Here is a 13460-nt window from a genome sequence, read left to right on the forward strand (position 1 = left end):
TGTCACATTATAAAGGTTGTGACCAAAAATTATGTAAATAGAAGAACAATTTATATTTTAAATTTAATTTTAAAAAAATCTTTACACGCGTGGAATGCGCGACATCATATGATGTCGTTCTTAAATTTGTTCTTACTTTTAACGTCATATGACGTCCCTAGATTACATTTGATCATGCAGGAACGAAGGCTGTCTCATTATAAAGGTGGTGACCAAAAATCATGTAAATAGAACAATTTATATTTTTAATATAATATTAAAAAAAACCTTACACGCGTGGAATCCGCGACATCATATGATGACATTCGGCCAGCTGCCCTAACTTTTAACGACATCATATGATGACGTTCGTCCGATAAAGGTTAATACTGTCATTTTCTCAGGGGAACATAACTGTTGATATTATGTAAGTTAATTTTTTACTACCTATACTATTTTGTTATTGGCGCTTTAAATTTCTTATTGATGAGTGTGAATTAAAGACTGAACATCATCATGACATTTTTATGACATGATCTTCCTGTCACATCCCCTAATAACTGAAGTAGAACACACTATATAACAATGACACTTATGAATACTTTGGTTTATTCTAGTGACCTCTAAATTTTTTGTGCTCCTTTATCAGTGCACAAACCTTCACTCCTTATATAACCTGATTACTATATGAATGGTGCTCAGTATAGGACCATATTTATTGAAGAAATATTTCATTACAAATAAAGGAACATGAAACATATTTTGGAGAAAATGTTATTTTTGTGAGTGATGGTTCAATGGTTGCATTCCTTATTTGGTTTATATCATGTGGTGAAGTTACATATCATGCAAATGATGTCTTATGCTGATTTATTTGTGCAGAGGCACATGTCTATAGTAACCAGGTTTGTACAAGAATTTACTTGCAGGAGGGATGAGAGAAATGACCTTTGAATAAGTAATATGCAGCTGAAAAAAATAAAACTTCAGTTTATGATTCATCCTTAGAGAGTAATGGTGTATGTGGTCTTAGGACTGTTAAATGCTAGGGCAGCAGGTTTGAATCTTACCTAGGTATAATCTCTTAGTGTACTTATTGCCATAGTCTGCTGTACAGTTCGGGATTTCTGTCATGGATGGTTGCCCTACCCCATGCAGATAATCTTATGGCAAGTGGCCCCTAAGGCTGAACTGTGGAAATTATGAAAATGCTCAAGATAAATAAAGACTTTGTTTCATGTACATGATTCAGCTCAGTTCCTCAGTCTTACTGGCAAAAGGCTAAAATGTCCTGAAACATCATTCATTTCACAGACATCAAAATAAAAAATTTTCTATTAATAAATATTTTCCCCCTGTTTTGTCTCTATGTAAGCATATGATAATTTATTTCATTAATGTGAAAACAGAAATGAAAACTTAGATTTCTTTGTGCAAGTTTATGAACTGAACACTGCACAACTTTGAAAAAATTCATGCCTTCTACTTGTTTTGTGAGACTGTGAAACATGATTTCCTTCACTGAGAGAAGAACATGTGTATATTTCAAGTTTATGGAAAGTACTGGGTCCAAGAGAGGTGAAGCAAGATGGGAACTAGGGATACTGTATAATGAGGAATTTCATAAGGTAAGCAGTTTGCTTAGTATATAATAAAGTGAGGGACCATAATGTGTGCTGATTCTGAAATATCACAGCAGTGACTCTTCTATTTGCTGGAATGCCAGTCTCTAAGTCTGTTATGTCTTTGTCTTGCTCACTGCTCCCGTTTTTTGCGTGATTGTGCTGATTCCCCACTTGAGCATCACAGTAATTACTGTTCCATATACTGGGATGTTAACCTGTCATCACATGTCATGTCTGTGTCTTGTCCAGTTGGATCCTGATTCTCCCTGAAACCCAGAGAACCAGACATATCATTCTTTTCAGATGTACGATAGCTCTGCTCCTGAACTTCAGCTCCGAAGTACTTATCACCTGTATTCCCTATCTGGAATTTTGGCCCTCTTGAATTATCTTCTTCATACTTCCTACATCCATTATAACTTGAGTCTTCTGGTATTTCATCTCCAGACATGTCTGCCTCTCCCTCTACTGTGAAACTGTATTTAGGTTTTGGAGTTGGCATTCTTCTGTTCTTCAGTCTTGGATAGCTTGTTACTGGCGAACTGGTCACTGAATGTAATGAGATAAAATACTGCAGTCTGTCATCAGACTTATCATCAAGGTCCTCGTGTATCTTGAATCTTGCACCTGCACTATACGCACGTCTCTCTCTAAATCCTGGCTGGTCCCTGTAATCATGCATCAGCACTTCAGATTGCTCATTGTTTTCGGATTTGTGTCTCATGTCGCCATGTAAAACAGGAGAGACTTGATCATTGTTTTCGGATTTGTGTCTCATGTTGCCATGTAGAACAGGAGAGACTTGATCATTGTTTTCGGATTTGTGTCTCATGTCGCCATGTAAAACAGGAGAGACTTCATCATTGTTTTTTGGAAGAAAGAATTTCCTCTTGATTATCTTTATTATCCAGGCTACAGTCTCAATAAGAAGAATAAAAGCTGCAATTCCAAATCCAGCACCAAGGAGAAGAAACATTCCCGTTGCATCTTCTGGAGTCAACTTTCGTTCCTCTGCTCTTGCAGCTCGTAGTGATGGTCCACTAGAAGCCTATAAAAGAAAGCAAAAAATGTTTGATGTGCAATGTAATAAGCTGGAAAGTCTAGGCTTTCATGGAAGGATTATATGAAAATAGAAATTTATAAAACAATAATGGTATTTTAAATTAAGGATTATAAATTTGGACCATGTATAATGTAGATGAAAGTATATTGACAGCCTTTATATTTACTTACATGCCTAAGTTCTAATACATCTACAACACAACAAGACCATGTAGTTGCAGCTTATTAGGAGGAATACAGTTGTTCAGAAATTATAGAAGGTGCAGTCAAGAAAAATAAAAATTAATTTAGAACTGGAACGATTGATGACAGAATAAAATGTTTAACTGGACCCCTGCTGAGAAGTCATAAATTATAACACATAGTAAAATGTTCAGAATTGGTTTATAGGAGCTAATGGAAGCAAGACGCACTTGAAGTGGGAAAAATGGCTGGAGTGGACATCCTAAATGCATTTGTCAGTAAACAATTTAAGTGGTGTTAACCTGCATTAGAAGTAATTTCACACATATGGAGGATGGAAAGGTAATATAATAACAATTTCAGATAATCTGTCAAACCAAATTTTTTCATGTACAATATCAGGTTGCTAACCATTATTAGGGTGAGCGTGGTAGATTTAAAATGTTAAGATAATACAGGTACTCCTCAATTTATGTGCTAGTTTATGTTCAAAAGAAGAAGTCTAAGAGGGTGAAACTGCATAAATTGAATGTATTTTCTTTTATTGCTAGTGGGGTGGGACTAAGTCCCTTGTACTGTGGCCCCTTCTGGCCTATTGTACCAGCCCCAGATGATAGGTGAGGGTGACTGTGGAGCAATTGGTGGAATGAAGATTGTCAGGGGAAACCGAAGTACTCAGAGAAAACCTGCCCCAGTACCACTATGTCCACCTCAAATCCCACTTGACAAGACCCGGGATCGAACCCGGACCGCCACAGTGGGAAGCCAGCGACTAACCGCTTGAGCTATGGCGCAGCCTAAATTGAATGTAAGGAAATGCACAACTGGAGATATGCAGAAAAATTTTCTTGGCTAGGCCAAATTTTTCCTGCTCCTCTCATGTGCCTCCTCCATTACCCAAATAATGCTCTACTCCCTTTTCTCTCCACCTCTTGGTCAGCCAGCAAACAATCTGAATTAAATTGAGTACTAATAACTGCACCAAATTATTACATAGTTACATACTGAAATTACGCATGCCTTATATGTTTACTATAGCTTCTCACACCAAACAAGTTGGCTGGTACAATACTTTTGAATTGCATGTCCCTATTTCAAATCTCAGTCAGGACACTGACTATCTTGGCTGAGGTTCTTCGTGGTTTTCCTCAGTCCTTCAAGGAAGATGCCAGTACAGTACCTTATATCAGACTACAACCCTCCCTTTCACATTTTTCAAGTTCGTTCTCCATTTTCATTCATTTGTTTGATGCTGTATAGCTTGAGCTACTGACAGAATTGTTAAATAAGTTATTAATAAATAAAAATAAAAAATACAACCTTTTACATGCTAAATATCATTCAGATCTGTTAAGTGGGTCTGAGATATATATGCAAACAACAAGGTGTCCACTTCATGCAAGCACTCACTGCAAGTAATTTTCCAGATGCTGAACGCCGCAAGTCCCACTCCATATCTCGCTTTAGCTTCCTGTAGAGGCCACTTTGTATGATGCGTAACATCATCTGACTCATCACACTGCTGTGTGGTGACTGTGGTGGAAATATGAGCGCCACATTGAATGGCACAAAGCAATTTGTCCCCAGATGCAGGTATGAGCGCTTGCCTTCAGACCTATAGCAGTGAAGAATGCATGATGTAAGAGCTCGTCATAAAAAAATGATAACACAGGTAGACCCATAGTCATACACCATTAACAAACCACTAACTGATTGAGTAGCTGACCAATTAATTCAGTAGCTATAAAATCAGAAGTTTCGGCATCAATTCCGTCCGCCTCCCACCCTCACATAGTAATATGTTATTCCTCTCTCTTTCAAATTTTAAATAATAATGTAATTCCTAATCATGAAGTTTCTAACCACCAAATTTGTGTATGCAATTCACATATACATAGTATACGCTATGTGCGCAGTGTATTGCAACCTCCTAGAATGCACCACCCAAGGTGACCTGTATAAATCATTAAGTTCAATGTTAAGGTAATCATCATTTATCACCTGAAGTTCAAATATTTTCCTGAGGGCTTTGTATTCAAACACTTATTATATGTATTTTTCATTTCAGAGTCATACAAAATAAGGGGAAAACTAATTGTACCTTGGTCTTTGATGTTTTTGAAAGTAGACAGGATGATGACCAGTCCTAAACTGAATAATAACACAGATTTTCTGAATTCATTCCTAATTTTAAGTTATTGAGGCACTAGAGAAATCAGTATGACCTTCAGGAAAATTTTTCTCCTGACAAATATTTGTAGCTGAGTCATCCTGAAATAGGAATTCCAACCAGTTCACTGTCTGCATTCATTATGATGTGTACCAACCTCTGTGTGTAATTTGTATTGATGATATAGTCCAGGAGGGACCAGGAGCCCAGGAAAGCATAGTCACGATAGTAGGCTGTGGTGATATTGTACAGTGCAGACTCCAGGTCAGGCAGATATTCCATCTTCTCGAAGAGCTTTGTGGTGGCTGGGTCAGCAGAGTCATTGAACCAATGGCGCCATCCTCCATCACCTTCATGTAAGAATATATTTCTAGCTCTTACTGCAAGTAGTTGAGGCTTGATTCATAAAATACAGGGGATCCCCAAGGAATGTGACCACTTGGAAGACTATGAAGGTAATGGAAATATGTAGGTTGGAGGAACAGCGATGGATATAACTAACTCAGAATCACGTATAAGCAAGCAGTGTTAAATCTTTGGGTCTTATTATCAGGGAGTTTGTACACATACATACATTCAAACATGGGCTGAGTAAAGACAAATAACCAAATACCCAGCCTCCTACCCAATGGGTAAGAGGGGCTCTTTTCCCAGGGGTAAAGCAGCCAAGGTGTGAAGCTGACCACTCTCCTCCAACTAGTGCCGAGGTCAAGAAAACGTGAATCTATACATCTACTCCCCCGTACACCTTCATAGCATAGTGCTGTTAGTTAAGCACAGGGACAAAACTAGCCCGTCGGACTTACTGATGTACATAAGAGTAACATGGGAGTGAGGGGCAGGGAGGGAGGGATATGAAAAACCAACACTAAAATATAAGAAAACATACCAAATATTAATATCAACAATTAAAATTAGTTCTAAATGTGGTACCATCTGCATTTCATATAGAGACAATTCTGGGGTGATCTGTAAAAATATTCTTAAATTACTTGTATGCAAATTTATAAGCAGATTCCCCCCCTTCCAAAATTGCCCTGGAAATGCTCATAATGACAAATGCATGAAACTAAGAAGGCTCTAGATATACAAACCAAATTTTAGTTTTTTTAATTACACTGTCATTTTATTTTCAGTTACTGCCAAACACTGTTTAAAATTTAACACCACTCATCATTAGGTCTTTCTGTCACAGTTTTCCAAAACTATATTTAAGAATACTGGACTAACTCATAATCATGAACAATCTGTTTGTAATATTGTGTCTCCAGAACTATTATACTGAATTTGGTATTATGTGCCTTCATGGTTTTGATTGACTTTAACTGTTGATCTAACTGAATTAACTGCCTGACTGAACCAGTATCTGACAAATGACTGATTGATGAATAAATAGCTGACAGCATAACTGACAGATATCCTAACTCATGCATAAAGTGGCTAGCTGAGTAACTGATTCACTTACTGACTAATTCCATTTTAGTCTACCAAGTGATTTCTTACTTGTCATTTTCTGGTGTCTAAGGAAATGGATCACTGGTGTTCAAATCTCAATAAAAGTTAGGCTATATATTTTCATCATATTCTGAATGGCTCAAAGACATGCTTAACTCCCTCTCCAATAGGTAATGAGAATTATTTTCCTGGAGATAAAGTCAGCTGGAGTAGAAAGCTGATTACTCATCTTCATCTAATGACCAGTATGGAGTTTTAACTTGGTATGCATGTTAAAATAAATGGAATGCTTTCTTCTGAACCCTATCAGTGAACTGCTTGAGTTTGTCAACTTATCTGCCATTTGGTTTAGGTAGAGATACCAGTACTATAGATACTATTTACTACTTTTCTTGAAGCTCAGCAAAATGAACACCAGGATACTGAAGACATCCCCAGTTTGCAAATTTTTAACTTTCTGTCAGCTACCACAAAGCTCTGGCATCTCTTAAAGAAGAATCAAAGTAACTGAAGCATTATATCTCCTAGGATAGTAATTTTTACTATACTATTTGTTGTTTCAGCAAAATGTTTTCATAGGAGCTATAAGAAATATTTTATGTGACTGCTACAGGGCCATTTAAGTACTGCTGCAGTGTACAACTAGTATATTTCTAAACACAGGATTGAGGGGCTAAGAATAGGGGAAATAACTGTATGATGACTGCATGAGACATATGTAACTAATGAATATGACTTTTTAATTTGTTTTTATTTAACTATATACATCTCTGGTAACAGGACCTGAAAGTTCAAGACTACTAATACCAAAGCCTGACGTTTTGTATGATTCTAAGCCATTTCCATCCACCTAACATTCTCATAACTTATTTCTCTATGAACAATCTTAATGTTATCCTCCAATTTGCTTCTCCTCCAAATGACTGCTTTCCTAGAACTCTCCTCACCAAGATTCTGTGTTCATTTCCCTATTAAACCTTCATGCCTAGCCAAATATGGCCTTGCAAATTTAATTCCTCTACCAGTACTAGATGACTGTAAACACATCTAATCATGTAAGATTTGAGGTTTTCACAGCGGTGACTATGAAGAAAGCAGTCTTCTGTTGCACCTGCTCACACTGGTTCGCTCACGGATTTCTTCTTGTTTTCTACCCTGAAGATGGAGGCGATATGTTCCTCCGAAATGTCAGTTAACACAATATCTACAAGGCACCACATCCCAGTTGACTGCTTTCTTCACATCTAATCATATTAAATCTTGAGGGTGTAATATTTCATAGCCCTTAGTGTTCCATTCAAACTGGCACTACTTGTTTGTTGCAAGACTTACTGAGAGTCCCAACTCTGAAGCCACGATTTAGCACTTCATAACAATTATCCGCGAAGGATGGGTAGAGGGGTAGAGTCACAAATGCAATGATGGAGCCAGTGTAGCATGCAGATATGATGATGCTGAAGATCCAGTACCACCCTGACACACATACAGACACTTGTACAAATACACAGTGATCAGTGTTCTAACAGTATTGTAGTTCTGAGCAGATACAATTTGGGAAATACTTGTACAAGCAAAGATTTCACTTGAAATATTTTATATTTTCATCACCTCCTCAACAGTATGTGCTTCAGTGGAGTATATATATTTTTAAATTTAATTAATTCCTTCTAATTTTTCAGACCCACCAGCCTCTGTTCATTTATTTTACTTTACAAATTATTTCCCTTTTAGGATAAATAGTGTTCTAAACATAGAAAAAAGGAAAAAAATAATTTAGTGAACCCTATTTTATTTTATATTGAACTTTTATGTTGAGAAATCAATGAAGTTTGATTTTAACTTGCAAGACTAATGGACATGAATGTCCTCTGTAACATGTGTTCATAAGGATGCATAAGACTATAAATATTACAGTAACTGAACAAAGTTGTAATTTCACATCTAGTTTTATACTGGAGTGATATGTAGTCTCTTAATGTTGTATTTTAGCATCCTGTTGCACTGATTTTCTTCCATGATATGTATACAGTTGCAGCTAAGAAGGGAACACACACCACAAGACACGGTTTACACAGAATATAAGAAAAATGACCCCCATAGTGGAAGAACCACACGCAAGTTTTAATTGTGACACATAAGATGAATAATGTTAACAAGTTTTAGTGTGTGTAAATTTATTGTAGTTGATGAATATGCACTTTTTAAATAATTTTATAAAGGCAAGCAATGAAATAGATTAGTGTAATTAGGGCACCTGATGATGGCACTATGTTGCCGAAACATGTCATGAAGTAACAGGTGAAATTGAGTGCACTACAAGACAGCAACTGTATACATATCATGGAAGAAAATGTAGTCTCTTGTTTGAGAAAAAAACATATAGACTGAACTTGGCTGAGAACAAACTTCTGGTAATGAGAGAGCTGAAGTATTGGAGTAAAAAGAAAAATTACACCATGTAGAGCTTCAGAATTTATATTAACCTAATTCTGTTCAAGCAATCAAATAAGCAGGTGAGAGGAACGGGTCATGTAAAATGTAGGAGGGGTCCAAGAAATGTGTATAACTTACATGTAATTACCTAATTAATTAATTAATTAATCAGACCAAAACTACCAGATGGATGGTTTACAAAATCATAAGCTTCTCTGTAATGCAGAATGGTATGGGGCCCATACCATAATCTTAGGTATCTTGAGTAGTTCAGCTGAACAAGTTTCCCAGGAATGCAGAGTTCACTCACCAATAAGCATTCTTGTGGCTGCTTTGTCAGAGTTGTTCCAGCTGCGATCTCCCTTGAATGTGAAGCAGTTGGTGAATGTGCCAAATACATACCAGAACATATTCTCCACCTGCCAGGGGTCTTTCAACAGGTGTTTTAATGAATGGCTGTTAGAGAATGCAATGGGGAAAATGGCAAGCAGGTAAGTTAGGGTGAGAGTGAGCCACACGGTCCAGTGGAATGGCCCCATTATGGCACGATACCTGCAAGGAGGAGCAGAATGTGACATTTCTGATGTATGAGTGGGTCAAAGTGACTGATAAATGTCTTAGTGGAGAAGCTGACTGAGTAGTGTCTGAGGGAGTCAAACTGACCTGCAAGTGTCCAGATGGGACATACGGACTGATGAAGACCTGGCTAGTATATACTGGTATGTGAATGCTGAATGGGACATTTGTAAGTGACTGAGTGGGCAAATGTGCAGGTACCACTATCAGATGTTACCTTGGCAATGCTGTAGAGGTGAGTGTCATGAAAGTCACACAGTCCTGGGTGTGTGGTGAGGACATGGTAAGTGCTGTCACCCGTGATGGAGTCATATAAATGCCAGCCACTCCAATGTCAGCCCTGCCTGACAAGAGGTCTTTCACAACAGCATTAGAAGCCTTCGGTCTGTAATGATGGCAGTATTTCGTATTATGGCTCAATTGATATCTGAACTAAAGGAGCATAAACATATCTTGGATACCACAGAACCAGACTTAACTAATGTTAACTGTTAATGAATTAATTATTAAAAGGCTAATACTAACTCAGCAACTTCATGTTACAGTGCCTTCCTTAAGTGGCTGATACACTGATTATTCATGTAATCAGAAAACTTCCCTTCTATGAAATGTTTATTGCCAAGACAACCAAGACCTTTCATTGAAACCTACCCTGTGGCAACACAATTCAGTTCATATCTTCACAGTCAATTGCCTACAATTTTTTCTAATATTACCTTCTTATTTATACATATCTAGGTCTTGGAAGAGGTCTCATTCCTTGAGCCATCAGTAAAGCTATCCTTGGAACAGGCCATGGAGGCCCATAGAGTTTTGAGATGTTGAGGCTCCCACATTTTCTAGACAGTTGGCTCAGAGATGGCAGTGAAGTTGTCAGCCTTATGTGCCAGCTGCCCTTTAGCCCCAGGAAGATTCCTGGTACTCATTTCTGTTAGATCCTGAGTCGACCCCAGGACCATAGTGGGGCTGAAAGTATTAGATAAATTGAAAAATTCACTGACCTCATCAGGAATCGAACCTGTGACCTTCCTGCTTGTAGCATGGTGTCTCTACCAACTATGCTGTTGTGTGACCATTCTTTGAGCTGTGATGAAGGAAAATTTGAAGGAATTTCTCATTTTTTTGGAGTTTTATATTTCTGACCCAGTTCCTAAATTTTGTTTGGTTCCTACCCACAGCCAGCCAAATCCACTTCCCTTCTTCATTACCTTTGCCTCTAAGACAAATTTTGATATTATACTTCCCACTATGTACCTTTCCTTGAGCCTTTCCAAGTAATGTTTGTATGTACTTTCTGAGTTCATTAAAGTTTTGAAACAGAAGTTTTGTAATCATTTCATTGATCCCCAGTTCAATATGTGCCGCAAGAAACATAAGAACTTTCACCATGCAGTTTTATCAGTTCTGCTATTATTTCATCCCCACAAGGTCTGAATATTCTCCTTGGCATTATCTTTCAAGTGCTTCTTATTTTAAAGTATTGTACTGTGGAAGGAAATTATGTGAGAATTGTGTATCTGTCCACTGTAACTCACAAGAAGAGGGCTTCAGAGGGTTCCACAACACTGATGGAGAAGTTCAGCATCTCACCCAAAAGCCAGAGAAGCCTAATCTCTATTCCATCCCATGAGCTAACAACTTCTTGTCCATTGAAGAACTGCCCCCTGCAACATGGAAGGGTGATTTTAACACAACAAACAGTAGGATTTTAGTTCGGCAAGTGTCAAAAGTTGGTTGACAAATTTTCATTTTATTCTTAGTTTTACAAATCATTGAAGATTATTTACATAAGTGTCCTATGTAACACGTTATTTTAACTCAGCCTCAAAATCTGTAAGTATATTCTGTCCAGGTAAAGGTAAAGTTGTTCCTGGTCTTAATTAATAAAGCACTATGCAATGAAGGTGTATGGGGGAGTGGATGTAGAGATCCACATTTTCTTGACCTTGGCAGTAACTGTAGGCGAGTGGTCAGCTTAACATCCCTACCGCTTTAACCCCAGGTAAAGAGACTCCAGTACCCATTGGATAGGAGGCTGGGTGAAACCCAGAGCCGGTCTGGAAGATGTGGAGAAGAGTAAATTCGTGACCCTACTGGGACTTGAACTCTGACCCCTCGGTTGTCCAGCCCATAGTCAGGTGGTCTACCAACTAGGCTGTCCGAGCTCTGCATAATCTATCCAGTGATTCAGTTATAAATAAGAATGCTTTTCATGATTCTTTTCACCATTAACCCTTCTAGATCCAGTCAATTACTCTTTAAACATTTTCATGCACTATCAGCTGGGGGGGAAGATCTGGATTTAAAACAGCAGGCATCCATCCTTAAAAAATAAAAATACGCCTGAAAAGTCCTATCTTCTTGGTTTAACTCTGTGTTGAAAGGCAACCGACGTTTAGGAGGAACATATCGCCTCCACCTTCAGGGTAAAAGAATAAGTAGCTGTTTGTTACCTGCTTCATGATAGTTTCTTGCTGGGCTTATTCTTCAACCCTGAAGAAGGAGGCGACATGTTCCTCTCATATGTCGACTGCATTTGAATTGACTACATGGCATCATATCTCAGGAAGATGGGATTCTTCATGATCCCCACTGTGAGAACCTCAAATCCTTCCTCGGTAATTCTTCGTAATTCTTTGTTGCTTTTTACTTCAGAAATCCACTTGACGTGACACAGGTTCATGCAGCTAAACTTTTGAAGATTGTTTCTCAATTTGTTTCCCTTCTAGAAGAAAAATAAACTGCGGTAATTTTGCCTGTTCATCTCTGCCAAGTAACTGGAACAGACTACACAAAAAAAAAAAAAACGAAAGCAAACAGGTACAGCTCTATTGCCAATATAATTGTTTTCTGAAAATTTCCTACTCTAATGCTGATATGTCAGTAACGTCCCCAGAGATGCAATTCTTCTGGAAACCCCTTAATGTGTTGCATATATCCCAAAGAGCTCTAATGCTGATATGTCAGTAACGTCCCCAGAGATGCAATTCTTCTGGAAACCCCTTAATGTGTTGCATATATCCCAAAGAGCCTTTCGAGCAACAGTTTGGGAACAACTGGTATAGTTTACCAATGTCATGATATCATCTTGTGTTTCAACAGTGGTTGGTGTTAATTGTGGAGTCTTCTGGGTATTGTAATGATAAATGTAGGAATTAGCCTACCGGGCTACTGACAGTCATCTCACACCAAACTCCTGCTCTCCTAACTGCTGTCGAGTAGAATCAGAGTCACAGTTGCTTTACGACTAGAGGTTAACCCCCAGTCAGTTTTCGTCTTGGCACCAAGCCCCTTGAGGCCTCACGACCAAAGATTTTTTTTTTTACTGAATCCTTGTGGTCATAGTCCTTATGAACCATTCGCTCTGACTAGAGGATGGGTTTATCTTCTATGGATAGGCTTCGCCTCTGTAAAGTGTACGTATCGCACATATGGCACGTTACAGAAAATTCTTCCTTGTGCACTATATACAAGTTCTCTGTCAGTTCCGGCTTTGAAAGATCATACATATCTTATTTATCTCATGCTACAATGGTATCATAGTCACCTGAACGGCCACAAGCTCGACCGTCGCCAAGACTAAACCTCTAATATTTTCTATATCTCGCTTCGCCTTGTTCTATACTGCAAATATGTTCATTCTCATGATTTTGTATCACTACTGCTTGTTGCCCACACAATTTTGTTATATACTCATATACATATGAATGGTTGAAAGCCGTTTGTAAATCGCGGAACGGTGTGCACCTTGGAAAATTTCCAATGGTGCGGAGAACCATGATTTGTAGGCGATTCAATTTTAAGAGGTAGGTGTCTGCGTCAAACTCCAAGGCAGGCCAAAAATAAGTCATTACTAGGGACCGGATTTTTATGCCCTAATAATCCCTTAAATATGTATGCATTTATGCATGAAAAACTTCCGAAATATGCACTAAAATATGCACATAAAAATTTATACCAAATATTGAAATTGATTT

General features: G+C 38.0%; 1 protein-coding gene across 5 annotated transcripts in view; it reads right to left on the reverse strand.

Moving 5' to 3' along the window:
• Nucleotides 1-402: 402 nt before the first annotated feature.
• Nucleotides 403-13460, reverse strand: part of LOC111864026 (ionotropic receptor 21a) — a 21983-nt gene continuing 8925 nt past the window's right edge. For 3 of the 5 annotated variants that reach the window (XM_023850959.2, XM_023850963.2, XM_023850962.2), the window contains 7 exons: nucleotides 11019-11147; nucleotides 9701-9868; nucleotides 9218-9459; nucleotides 7807-7947; nucleotides 5177-5369; nucleotides 4260-4464; nucleotides 403-2652 (listed from right to left, as the gene is read on the reverse strand). In XM_023850959.2, the coding sequence (XP_023706727.1) occupies nucleotides 1792-2652; nucleotides 4260-4464; nucleotides 5177-5369; nucleotides 7807-7947; nucleotides 9218-9459; nucleotides 9701-9868; nucleotides 11019-11147 (1939 nt within the window). In that variant the 3' untranslated portion in view covers nucleotides 403-1791. The remainder of the gene's footprint in view (nucleotides 2653-4259; nucleotides 4465-5176; nucleotides 5370-7806; nucleotides 7948-9217; nucleotides 9460-9700; nucleotides 9869-11018; nucleotides 11148-13460) is intronic. The other 2 variants (XM_023850961.2, XM_023850960.2) reach the window with 2 other exon arrangements.

The sequence above is a fragment of the Cryptotermes secundus genome, unplaced genomic scaffold (genome assembly GCF_002891405.2).
Source record: "Cryptotermes secundus unplaced genomic scaffold, Csec_1.0 scaffold303, whole genome shotgun sequence".
NCBI lineage: Eukaryota > Metazoa > Arthropoda > Insecta > Blattodea > Kalotermitidae > Cryptotermes > Cryptotermes secundus.